This window comes from Nilaparvata lugens, chromosome 3 (genome assembly GCF_014356525.2).
Source record: "Nilaparvata lugens isolate BPH chromosome 3, ASM1435652v1, whole genome shotgun sequence".
Taxonomy (NCBI): domain Eukaryota; kingdom Metazoa; phylum Arthropoda; class Insecta; order Hemiptera; family Delphacidae; genus Nilaparvata; species Nilaparvata lugens.
Window position 1 is genome coordinate 58,076,211 of NC_052506.1, and position 14,071 is coordinate 58,090,281.

The 14,071-nt window shown below is 35.2% G+C and overlaps 1 protein-coding gene across 1 annotated transcript in view; it reads right to left on the bottom strand.

Annotated features, from left to right (window-relative positions):
- Positions 1-14,071, bottom strand: part of LOC111062973 (katanin p80 WD40 repeat-containing subunit B1) — a 48,434-nt gene that overhangs the window by 20,531 nt on the left and 13,832 nt on the right. Inside the window, exons 10-15 of the mRNA XM_039424141.1 lie at positions 13,624-13,677; positions 12,796-13,039; positions 9,629-9,783; positions 6,578-6,753; positions 4,860-5,027; positions 4,357-4,433 (exon numbers count right to left, since the gene is read on the bottom strand). Coding sequence (XP_039280075.1) covers positions 4,357-4,433; positions 4,860-5,027; positions 6,578-6,753; positions 9,629-9,783; positions 12,796-13,039; positions 13,624-13,677 — 874 coding nt within the window. The remainder of the gene's footprint in view (positions 1-4,356; positions 4,434-4,859; positions 5,028-6,577; positions 6,754-9,628; positions 9,784-12,795; positions 13,040-13,623; positions 13,678-14,071) is intronic.

Consider the following 14,071-nt stretch of genomic DNA (forward strand, 5'->3'; position numbering starts at 1 on the left):
TCCAAAGTACTACAACTAGCCTCGGACGGGACAGGAATTAACGGATTAATAAACGGAAAATACACTTTATCAGATTCGGGACAAGGAACGTAAGAACGCTTACAGGAAAGGAGGTGGAGATGGTGGAAGAAATGAAGAGATATAAGATGAAGGTCTTGGGGATTTGTGAGACGAGAAGAAGGGGAGTGGGAGAGAGTGATTTGGATAATGGTTATGTCATGAGATACTCAGGAATGGCAGAAGGAAGAAGGGCATGTGGTGGAGTGGCGATTGTGGTTGATGGAGATAACAACACAAGAGTCAGAAGCTGGAAAGCAATAAGTCCTAGAATAATTAGAGTGGATCTAGATCTGGAAGAAAAAAATAGCATCATTCAAGTTTATGGACCTACTAAGGATGCAAGTGTGGCAGATAAAGATGAATTTTGGTTGCAGCTGGAAAGAGAAACATGTGAAGCTGAAGAATCAAGGAAACTCATAGTGATGGGAGATTTCAATGGAAGAATTGGAAAGGATGAACAAGATGGACATGGGAGTATGGGAAAATATGGCTGTGAGACAGTAAAAAATGATAATGGACAGCGTCTGATTGAGTATACATCACAACATCTTCTCATTGGAAATACTTGGTTCATACACATAATAATTCATAAAATCACATTTGTAGGAGAAGGTCGAGAAGCAGAAAGTATGATTGATTATATATTGTATCAAGGAGATCTTAGGTATGCTGTGAGGGATGTCAATGTGATCAGAGGAGCTGAGCTGGATACTGATCATAGGCTTCTAGTGGCAGACACAGGCTTTGTAGAGAGAAAGGACGGCAGGCAGAAGGCATACATGAGAATCAAGCACGAAGAATTAAGATCCAGGGAGAATAGAGAAAGGTACCAGACAGAGCTCTCAGCCCGTATAGAGAACTGGCAAACCCAGGAAGAAAGATACTCCGATGTGGATAAATTCTGGAGTGACTTGAAAGGAGACGTGACTGGAGCTGCCAAGGAGGTATGTGGTGAGAGGAAAGTTGGAAAGTTTAAAAAGAGGAAAAGGTGGTGGTCAGAAGAAGTTAAGAGAAAGGTTAAAGAGAAGAAAAAACATATAAGAAATATATGATCTCTAAGAGGCAGGAAGATTTCAGAACGTATGTGGAGAAACGGAATGATGCTAAAAGAAGTGTAAAATTGGCAAAGATACAGGCATGGGAAGATTTTGGTAGAGATCTACAGGACCAACATGGACAGGATAATGGCCGAGCCTTCTGGAAAACAGTAAAACACCTGAGAGGAAAGTTTGGAAAGAATGTAAGAACAATAGTGAATGAAGATGGAAGATTGGTGTCACAGACGGATGAAGTATTGGAGAGATGGAGAAGATTCTATGAAGTTAAATTCCGGGAGAATAACGAGCATATGGGTGAAGAAAATGATCAGAATGAAGATATGCCTATGCTAGACGAAATTGAGGGGATTACATCAGATATTACCAGAGATGAGGTTGAAGAATCTTTGAAGAAAATGAAGGTCGGTAATGCAGCAGGGGCGATGTGATTGCTCCAGAATTGATGAAATGGGAAGCGGATATACTGACAGGGAAACTGCTGATTTTGTTGAATTTAATATGGCAGAAAGAAAGAGTTCCTTCACAATGGAAGGAAAACATTATTATTCCTCTCCACAAAAAAGGCTGCACTTTAGACTGTGAAAACTATAGAGCTGTATGTTTATCCCAGCTGGGTATGAAGATTTACACATTCATTCTGGAGAAACGCTTACGCAGAGTGGTGGAACAGGATATGGAAGAGGAACAAGCGGCGTTCAGACCAGGTAGGCAGACCCAGGAGCATATTTCATCTCTCCGAAATATATGCTCGAAATTCATTGAGAGAGGGAAGAATGTTTACTTGGCTTTTCTGGATCTGAGGGCTGCATTCCAGGGAAGTGGATATGGAAGGTGTTGAGTAATAGAAGAGTACCTTCCAAACTTGTGAAAGCCATCAGAAGTGTAAATGAAGGAATGTCAGCCAAAGTACGAATTGGAGGAGATGTATCAAGAGCATTCCAAATGGAGAAGGGTGTGAAACAGGGAGACAGCCTCAGTCCTCTTCTATTCATCTTGGTGATGGATGATATACACAAGATATGCAAGAGGAGGACACAGAACATGGTAGTAGGATATTGGAATATGAGGCCTATTGGTACAAGAGCCCTCCTATATGCTGACGATATTGTTTTGATCTCTGAGTCTTCAGAAAAACTCCAGCAAGCTGTGACGGAATGGTCAGAAGAACTGAAAGAAAACGGAATGGTTCTCAATGTAAGGAAGAGCAAAGTGATGGTGGTCTCAAAGGTAGGAGGAGAGAATGTGAAAATTAGGGTTTGACGGAGAGGTACTTGACCAGGTGTCGAAATATGAGTATTTGGGTGCGTGGTTCTCAGAGGATGGAAAAATAGATGTTGAGGTGCTGAACAGGGTAAGGAAAGGTTCACTGGCTTATTATTCCGTCAAAGACTGTATATTTGGTAAGAAAGAGATCAGTAAGAGGATAAAGATCCAGTTATACAGATCAATAATTGAGCCAATCTTACTGTACGGGAGTGAAAGCTGGCCCATGAGAACATGCCATGAAAATAAAATAAGAACGGTGGAAATGAAATGTCATAGAAAAACATTGGGGAAGACAAAAAGGGATAGAATACGAAACACCAGAATAAGAGAGGAAGTTGGCATGAGATATGTGTAAGGATAGAAATGAGGCAGCTTAAATGGTATGGACATATACAGCGGATGGATGACAGTAGAAAAGCGAAACAGTTTGTGAATGTGAGAGTGCAGGGAAGGAGAACTGTAGGACGACCGAGGTACTCATATCAGGACAGAAGTGAGGAGATTGGAAGGAGAAGAGGGAAGACTGTTCCGGAGATGAGAAGAATGGCGATGGACAGACGGGTATGTAAGAACTGGGTCGAGGCTACCCCAACGCTGTAAAGGCATAGTGGGGAGAGACAGAGAAGAAGAAGAAGAAGAATAAGAAGAAGAAGAAGAATAAGAAGAAGAAGAAGAAGAAGAAGAAGAAGAAGAAGAAGAAGAAAGAAGAAGAAGAAGAAGAAAAGAAGAAGAAGAAGAAGAAGAAGAGAAGAGAAGAAGAAGAAGAGAATAAGAAGAAGAATAAGAATAAGAAGAAGAAGAAGAAGAATAATAAGAAGAATAATAATAATAAGAAGAAGAAGAATAAGAAGAAGAATAAGAAGAAGAAGATAAGAATAAGAAGAAAAGAAGAAGAAGAAGAAGAAAATAAGAAGAAGAAAAGAAGAATAAGAAAAGAAGAATAAGAAGAAGAAGAAGATAAGAAGAAGAAGAAGAGAAGAAGAAGAAGAAGAATAAGAAGAAAAGAAGAAGAAGATAAGAATAAGAAGAAGAAGAATAGAAGAAGAATAAGAATAAGAAGAAGAAGAAGAAGAAGAATAATAAGAAGAATAATAATAATAAGAAGAAGAATAATAAGAAGAAGAAGAAGAATAGAAGAAGAATAAGAATAAGAATAAGAATAAGAAGAGAAGAAAAGAAGAAGAAGAAGAGAAGAAAAGAAGAAGAAGAAGAAGAAGAAGAAGGAGAAGGAGAAGAAGAAGAAGAAGAAGAAGAAGAAGAAGAAGAAGAAAAGAAGAAGAATAATAAGAAGAAGAATAAGAAGAAGAAGAAGAAGAAGAAGAAAAAGAAAAAGAAGAAGAAGAAGAAGAAGAAGAATGTGTGTTTTTATTTCATTATGGAACGCTTCAACAACATTGACAGTGACTCAGTCGAATTTTTAATACTATAAGTTACAAAAAATGCATTACTTATTGAAATATCACTCACAACCTACTATTCATATCAAGCTTTCAATAGTGAATTATACAGATAATAAATAATAGTGAATAATAAATTATTATGAATTTATTTATTAGTTTTTGACTGTTCATTATGTAAAAAGAATTGGTAAGTTATTCGAAATTATTTTTGTGTTTATTTATGAATGAATTGACACTGTGGTTGTGGTGGATGTTTTCAACAACCAACCCTGCGGCTGCCATATTGACTTATTTATCGATTTCTGCCTATTGTTAAATATGAATTTTTAATATTTCATACACAGTCAGCTACTCAGTATATTTCTTCCCTCGACATGTGAAATTTTTTATAAGAAATTTATCTTAAAAGATGCTATTAAGATAAACTTCAGTTTATCTCAGGATATTTCATCCCTCGACATGCACTTATAAAAGTGTAAAATTTTAAAAATTTGACAAAAAATGCCATACGCTAAATAAATAGTCAGCTACTTCATATTGGAATAATGAAATTTCGGAGATGGAATACTTACGGTCTTTGAGTGATGACACCCAGAAGATCTACTATCACAGCCTGATCATTCATGGCAATGGCTGAATCAACAGCAGTCTGCAATTCAATAAAAATAATGTTGAAATACATCATTCAACTCCAATGTATTATTCTGAACGCAATTTCAATACGAGTATTGGGAAAACTTCTGAAATTTGATTTATTTTATCCTTAACAATATAGTGAATGGAAGATTGTGCTGAAATCGAACATATTGGAATTTACGAGAAGTTTTAATAGTTATATGATTAGCATAACCCATAAAATGAGAAAAGGAAATGACCGAATGCCTTGTGAAATAAAATTGTTCAGTCTAAGGAGAGTAACATCATGCAATATTCCTAGTGATTTAAACAGATGTAATGTTAAAAAAAATTTTTTTTAAATAAATTTAGTTATCTGCCGGAAGTTGAATAAAAAAATAACTTGAGAAGTAAGTTCACTAAGCATTGATAGGACGTGTATTGTATCTATAATAATTACCTTGATATCTTTACTATGCCACATGGAATAAACGATTTGTAAACTCCTTTCTCTACTTTTGAGCACGGCGATCATCGATTCGTGGTCTCGCATGATCGAGGAGATCACTTCTGCTTCAGACATTTCGTTAAAACTTTGTTGATAACATAAGGACCTCTGATAACTCTTCTGAAAATAAATTGAAAAAAACGGTCAGTACAGAAAACCATTCAGATGTAAGATTTTATTGCATAGAAAAGGAAAAATAATTGCTCTGTCAATGGAAAAAAGAGAGAGATCATTAGATAGATGAGAATATAAACCCCTAAACCACATCATTCAACCAAATCAACTGATATTAAATATATTGAATTTTACTCAAATGATATCATTCATATTGATATCATTGTAAACCATCAACCTCGCATTATTGATCAGTTTGAAAATCATGAGTTTTATCAGGATAAAATTGTATTGTACTGCAAATTGACCAACGTATCTCTCTAAAGCTTTCAAAAATGTAAAAATCTGGTGTGGTACACTCACGCAACTTTCCTTGCTCATATTTGAAACTACGATCAGACTTCTGTATATGTGTATATATAATTATTTTCAGAGTACTTTTTCTTTGTGTAAATTGCGAAATTCGATGATTTTTCTAGTCATTTTTTTAAAGTCGTCAAAACAGCTGTTTTGTACAGATGAAATATCTCGACTATGTGTTCTTTTTATGAACTGCGCTACCTACCTACCTCATGCACGAGAAGGAGGTTACTAGGTCCATTTCCCAAGGATGGGGTGGACCCCCCATTGGTTTCCCAGAAAGGAGACTCATGCCAGTTGATAGAACTAATAAATAACTATACATGATATGAATTTGAAAAAAATCGGTCAAGTTATTTTTGAGAAAATCGTGAAAAACATGGTTTTTTAGTAATTATCCGCCATTTTTCTCAAGAATATTACGGAGCTCCTGCAAGTATCCCAGGAAAAAACTCATGTTATTTGATAGGGCTTATGAATAGCTATCCATGGTATAAATTTGAAGAAAATCGTTAGAGCCGTTTTCGAGAAAACCGTTAAAAACATGGATTTTTAGTCATTATCCGCCATTTTTCTCAAGAATATTACGGAGCTCCTGAAATTTTCCCAGAAATGAGACTCATGTCAGTTGATAGGGCTTATAAATAGCTATCCATGGTATAAATTTGAAGAAAATCGTTAGAGCCGTTTTCGAGAAAAACGTGAAAAACATGGTTTTTTAGTAATTATCCGCCATCTTGAATTGAATTTCTTATTGTCGGATCCTCATGGTATAAGGACCTTAAGTTTAAAATTTAAAGTCAATCGGTTAATTAGGAATGGAGTTATCGTGTTCACAGACATACACACAGACCAACACCCAAAAATCATGTTTTTGGACTCAGGGGACCTTGAAACGTATAGAAAACATGAAATTAGGGTACCTTAATTTTTCCTATTTTTTGGAAAGCAATACTTTCCTTACCTATGGTAATAGGGCAAGGAAAGTAAAAAGTTGAACGTATTGAGCTAAATAAACATTTAGATGTAATAAGAAAATAAGGAGCAATCAGCAGTAAAGTTCTATTGAGAATAGATTTCACGTAGTTGTAGTTTTATAAATTGAATCTTTCACAAAGAACCCTACAAAGTATAATTCCAATGCTAATTGTGTAGTACACCTATAAAGAAAGAATTTAATTGAATTTGAGACTTACAGGTAAGAAATCATCCAAATCAAGACCCGTGGGTCGATCAGCAGTCATCGGAATAAAATCATCATCTTTATCTTCTTTCACTGAATTTGTTGAATTGTTGATATTATTTGGAGAATTTCTCTCTCTCTGGACCGATATATTCAGTTTTTGAACGAGTGATGATCTGTTATTTTGATCTGGAAGTGAGAATGAAAATCTGATAAACAGGAAATTAGTAGAAACCAAACAACAAATCACATAAGAAAGAGTCGACTAAAAAAAACAAATTGATTTAAAAGTTGTAGCCAAGGAAAATATTAGATTCCTTCATCTTAAAACTTGAGATTAGAATTCGATGGCACCTACCTCTATTTAATTTAACCGTCGTTAGTTACGTTATCGAATTATCATCTAATTTGTTTATTGATTCTCCTAGCACTTCTTCCGTTAGATCGAATAATTCAAAGAAAGTTGAATTTAGAAGTCATATTTACAACCTAGAAACAGTTTTATTTTAGTTCGATTATCAATATATCTCTACAATACATCCTCAAAGCCCATTAAGGGCCGGTTTCCGAGCTCAGGATTTAGCTAAGTTCTAGACTTTAACTGGCGTTAAACTCTGGAGTCAGAAAATTGGCTTTCCGAGTAAGAGCGTTAACGTAGTCGAGGACTCAAATAGACCCTGGAGTTTAGATATCATGTTAGACCCTGGAGTTTATAATTTCGCTTTCTGAATGCTAATAAGTCCAGGACTTGAATTAGATTATCGCCTCCTTCCGAGTCAAGGATTTATCAAAAATCGTCAAGTCCAGAACTTAAAACAGCGTGATTTTAAACCCTCGACTGAGGTACTTTTTAAAATTAAGTTCTGGACTTAAACTGAGCAAACACATCTCATTTATTGTTTTGGAGTAAATTAATAGCCAAATAAATGTCTTGGAATACGTAAATTATTTGGATTAGTACATCTAAATTTATAATTTATGGTTTGCAAGTCTATTTTAAAATAAAGTTCTATCAGAATTATGCGTAAAATACTAACCTAATATCACGACTGTGACATAACCTGGAAATTTTCAAGAAAAATAATACAAGGATTGCCTTAGAATTTCATCTTTCATTGTGAATGTTATCAATCAATGTCATATTCAACATATAAATAATAATTTAACAATAATAAATTATCATTCCAGCTTTTTACAAAACAAATACTTTTTCCCACTCAATAGCATAATAAAGTTGTTATTCCAAAATCACTGGCAAGGATCAATGATCAATAATAGCATAACGTAAAATGAAATGTTTATTCATTCATGTTTCAAAAGGTTAGGTTTTGCTTTATAGGTCTACAAATAAATCGAGACGTATTTTCACAAAATAATTGTTACAAAATAGTTTGGAGAGCATGCTCGTTTGAATAAGCCCGCTTCTATCAGCTGTCTTCCATTGCCAAAATATCAACAATATAATATTGTGAATTTCTCTCATGTTTACTGCGTTAAAGTCCTGGACTCAAATAAGTCGAGAACTTAAAACCCCCGGAGTTTAGAAGATAAACCCGTGACTCAGAAAGTCGATTTGGACCAGAGTGCTTATTTCAGTTCTGGACTCTGTAAGTCCAGAACTTATAGATCCCGAGCTCGGAAAGCGGCCCTAAGAGTTTTAAATGTACATAGTTGAATTTTTGTTGCAGAGTTATTACTTTTATAAGTGATTTTCTGTGGGAGAAGAATTACAATGAATTACATTTCTTGATTATAAATATCGGGGGACCGAGCTTTGCTCTGGAGTGTAAAAGCATAGAAAATTTGTAACGAAAGATTGAATTTATAGTTTATATTTATTTATTCATTTTCTCAGTCGTACAATTATTTTTACAGTTATATGAGGAGGCACAACAGGCTTATGCCCAAAACTGTCCCTTTTCAAATTTATACTACAGTCCAAATCAAAATCTAGGTTAAGGTATATCACTCATCAAGATAACAATTTATTCACACTTCAAAAAACAAACACATCATCAATTACATATAGATATACTATGAATTCGATTTAGAGTGATATACTATGTCTGCTACAATATTTGTTAATATACTGTGTATCACTAACAGCATCTAGTTACTATTTTGGACTTTCTGAAGTAAAACAAGTTTTCTAAAAAAGTTTCCCTTGCTGAAGTTTCTTCTCGTGAGATCAGCTGGATGATCTCACACACATGCACTCGTTCACTCTCTTCCATTACGGTATCGATAGACGACAAAATTTCCATTTTTCCAATGACGTATTTATCCTTTTAATGTCCTTCAGCGAGTTATCCAAGGGTTGAGACCTAGTGCAATCGAATCAATAAACCTACTTTGTTCCAAATTTCGTGAAAATCGTTAGAGCCGTTTTCGAGATCCGTTGAACATAAATATATACCCATATAACCACATAACCATATAAATATATATATACAGAAATTGCTCGCTTAATATAATAGGATAGCAAATGAAGTTACTTTTTGTAAAAAAATAGACTTCAGCAGTGATGCTAAGAGAACTCTAATGCTGGAGAACCATAGAAAAAAGGTTCACTGAGCCAATGTTCCAACACAGCAACGCATTTGCACGGTACATTATAACTTATATATTAATACTTATAATACAATAATGCAACCGGGCAGTGAAATAAGCCCTTAAAAATGGTTTGCCCGGCAATATATATTGTTGTTTTTCAACAACTCAAAATTTTTTAAGGAGCTTTTACCTATATAAATTCTAATCAGCTTATATAATATGGAACTATATTATATACGTATATTATACTGATACTTATGATAAGCATTAGCGACTAGAAACTTGTTTTCCCCACCTCATCACATCACATTCAGCCACAATCGACTCGTGTTCAATGCTAAATCTATTGAATCTATTCAATGCTAAAAAGGCTCACCAATAATTATATATGATGCTTAAATTGTCTAGACATTTGAGGATTTAAGATTCATTAACAACGTTATTTTTCTCAAAAAAATAGCCCAAGTGCATTTGCTAATACAGCTCTAGAAAATGCCACATTTTTACTTACTGCTATGATTCTGGTCAGCTTTTGGTTGAGGAAGCATTGAATGCCTTCCGAAAGGTTGAAAATTTGATCGATTGGAGGAACTGTTATTCCTTGAATGACTAGGAGTGACGCGGCTAAGTGATGGTTCACTGGGACTTTGGTGAGCACTGGTCAGTCTGCAAACATATAATTATTTTTTATAATGCATTTTATTATGATTGATTATCAGATTTTTCACTACTGGTAGATAAACTGATAGTAGCTTCGAGAACCTGCAGTTAATGAGTAGGCTATATCTTCTCAATGTTCCAAGTCTATTTTTAAAAAGCTGAAAGCTGAAATGACATCAATAGTGTTTTGATCGTTATCACTATGATAACCACTTTTGATGCATGTACTAGTGAGAAGATTTTTACACATATTATATTTTTATTACTTGTAACACAAAATCTCTAAAAATATCTTAATCTTCTAGGGTCGCATGATATACTGAACCAAATCCCAATATCGTTTCGCCATGCCGTGAGTTGTAAGTGAATAAGGTTATTTTATAACTATGGAAATAATGATGATCAAAATTACATTGCCCGAATGCGAAACGATTGTTAATCATAACGTAATCTAGAACATCTCTACATGAAAATTCAGGAATTTGTGTTGAATGTAGTTGATGGGATTAAGGGTGATTTCGAATATAAGAATTTCTTATTATATTATGGCAGTTTTACAGAAGGATAAGGAGTATAGTATATAACTAATTCATAAAAAAGAGAACTTTTTCCTTTACTTCCAGTGTTGCGAACCAATGTAAACTGTTTTTCATAATGTGTTAATAGTCAAGATATTCAGACCTCATCTTTTTCTAGAGCACATTTATTACAGAATAATACGGAATCAAATTATAAACACAGATTCTAGTTTATTCCGTCGAATATTACTAGAGACCCACTGGGTTGAAGACCTCGCTCATGAACTGTTGTATGGATCTCTAAGATCTTTTACAAGTATGATATTACAGTAGTAGGTTCCATGAGGATCCTATTCCAATTGAAAAAAAACTTACTGTCGCTTCAAAATTTTTGTTCGCCATCTTGGATTTGTCATATGGATCCAACTCAATTTCGAATTCAGCTTCATTTTTTAAAATGGGAACTTGGTCATGTAATACATGATTTCGATACAGAATTTCAAAGGAAAATTAATGGCGAAACCCGCACATCGATATCTCAAACCGTTTCAATGATCTCAACATTTGAAGATACTAATAAATTATACAAAAATGAAATGAATGGTACCTATACATTGAATAGTCAAGTGTTAGTGAATACTAATAGTAGCTTCTACTCACAAATTTAACACTTCGAACAAAAAAATTTGTCATAGCAACTGCTATCACAAGTAGTACAGTATTATTAAGTATATGTTACAGACGTTAACGGAAGCGAGTTATTATTACTATTATTTTTGAAGGGACGGATTCAAGGATCCAAAGGTTCAAATAACCCCACACGTCAACCAAAGCTTATCGTCTTCCCACGTATTATGTTAGTTAGGCAAACCAATGCCTGTGTCCTTTACAAGAACCAGGAGTTTTTCCCTATGCTAACATCCCATTCATCACCTGGTTGCATGTCGCAATCCAGTGTGATATGCTTGGCAGTTTCTTCAGACTGATGATTAGTCCTCGTGACCTACGTGAGTTCTACTCCTGGCCTTCTTTGAAGGTCCTTCCGCTGAGGAAGGAGTGGCCAAGTTGCCTCTAGGGCGCCTGGCCACCATTGACTCAGCCTCTTGACCCACATTTGTGCCTGGAGTTTCACCCATCCCTGGTCTCTCGGATTTTTTTCTTTTTGCCCATCCGAAACTTCACAGGGTCAGAAGCCTCACCTCTCCCAAGAAGTTTTGCCTGAATGGCCGCCCTTCTTCGAGCAGTGGCGAGGTTTGGTCTCTCCACCCACAAACTCGTGACCTACGTGAGTTCCACTCCTGGCCTTTTTGTAGGTCCTTCCGCTGAAGGAGGGGCGTCAAATTGCCTCTAGGGCACCCGGTCAACCCTCGACTCAGCCGCTTGACCTACATTTGTGCCTGGAGTTTCACCCCTCTCTGGTCTCTTGGGGTTTTCTTTTTTCCCTTCCGAAACTGCCCTGATGGGGCAGATCCCGTGGGTTTGAAGGCAAGGCAACTTCTGGAGTTGCCTTGGGGTCCCTTTTAGTCGCCTCCTATGACAAGCAGGTATACTGTGGGTGAATTCTGGTTTTCAACACATTCTTGAGTACGATGATCGACTCAAAGCTCCCCTAACCCACAGGGGGCATGTAACGGAAGCGAGTTAATATAGCAGTTATAAATTAATGTTGTGTATTATTCAGCTGAAATCATGTGTCGGCGCATAAAGTCTGTCTGTGTGATATCTCCCAAATAGCAAATGAGAAAATTAAAGAAATAGCATGCAATTAATTCCAGCTGACTACATAATAAAATCAATGAATTTTTTCCTTATGCACTTTCAATGTTATTTTAATATCCTGAAAAGGACGGAGGAGTGAGTCAATTTTATTGTCCAACGAACTTGAGCTGTAAAAAGGTTCGAAGAATAAGAGTGCAAAATTTGAAGTTGATTGATCAATTCTCTCCAAAGTTCATGTCGAACATACAGACACAAAACGACTTTGGCCTTCAGTAAGTCAAAAGTGAGAACTTTGCTAACGCTCGTTCAATTATAAAGGATTATTGATTACCTATTTTTGATCAAGTAAATCCTTCAACATGATTAAAAAAGTGACAGATATAGAAGAAAATTTGAATAAAATTTCCATGAAAAGGTTAACTTCAAGTCCATGTAAATGAAAAATTGTGGTTTGTATATTTTTGGACTGGAAATTGAACTAGAATTAATTGAGTGAGAACTTGACCAACTTTTTGAATCATTATAACTACGGAATAATGAAGTACCATTTATATTTTTATTAGTTGTTATCTTCTATGTGTTATAGCGAAGTTGAAGGAATTAATCGTTTTGTTCTGTGCCTGTTCATTCTTTTCCAATAATTTCTTCGAGTTGTGTATTATTAAATTACCAAATTAGCTTCTAATACTACAAAAATTATTAAAGAATTATAAATATGCATAAAATGGTATATTAAATTAATTCAAATACACATAAGGTTTCCGCAACTGCGAATACTCACTTGACAGGGTATTCAGTTTCAGGAGAGGAGAGCATCTCATCTCTGTGGATGGGGATGGGGGTGGAGGTGCTGAGTCGACGCTGCGGCCTCTGGGGGGGTTGTGGCAGGGGCAGCGAGGAAGGCGGGGAAGGGGTGGGGGGTGACCGACGCTCGTTCAACTCCAAGGAGGTCATATGCTTCTCCGGCGAAAACGATTTCGGCGGCGAATCAATCACCGGATTTACTATCGCTATCTTAGGAACATCTGCAAGTTAATTTGCTGCATTAATGCTAATTCACAAGCAATATTTTACAATTATTACAATAATGTTGGCCTTCACAGAACAAAAAGAGAGTATTGAAAGTGATAGTAGTAATATGACTTGAAAATATCCTATTCAGACACAGCACTTCAAAGTGAATCATATCGCTTTCATTGTTAGTAATAGTTATACAAAACAATCAGTCTAAGGAAAAACTCTATTTATTAGGACGTTGGAGAAGTTTACAATGCTTGATGACAATTGACAAAATCGAAAGCATAAATATACAATTACAGAGAAATATAAATAATTGAATCACAGCATATTGTATAGAGGATGAATCTTAATTATTTTAACAGAGCAAAGATTGGTGCGGGATACAAGTGCTTGTGGAACAAGAAGGCTAGATTAGTTCTAGGTGGATAAGAACAATTAACAATTGAATCGTTACTTAGAACAATACAATACTTTATGAATAGCTTCTTTGAAAAATTACGATTTCTAAACGGTAGTGTAAAATTGTAGTGATATTGTAGTGTAAAATGCCAAGGTGTGAGTGGTTTGAGAATTGTATGAATGTTCTTACCATCATCACTAAGTGGTGGAACAAAAGGGTTGCTTGGAGGAGGGCTTCGATTAACTGGAGAAAAAAAGAAAAAAATCATGCATCACTAAAAATATAATAATAATATGAAACCAAAACAAAAAATGTTGAAAAATTCAAAATGAATGATAATTATGGATAACCTAGGTTTCATGATGATTTTGAACTTTCATAACGTATGATTGAGGACGTGTTCGGTATTCCAAAAACGTATTATCAAAAATTTATGAGAAAAGACTATATTCCATATAAATAAAGAGATGTTTATTAATTTACATACAGGTTGGGAAAAACATGCTTTGACAGCCCGAAACTGTTCTCAATTCAGAACTACAGAGCTACAAATATTTATCATTCCAATTGATGATTAACCGAATGTATTCAAAGAAATTCAACATACAGCATTCAACATCAAATTTATTGTAATACA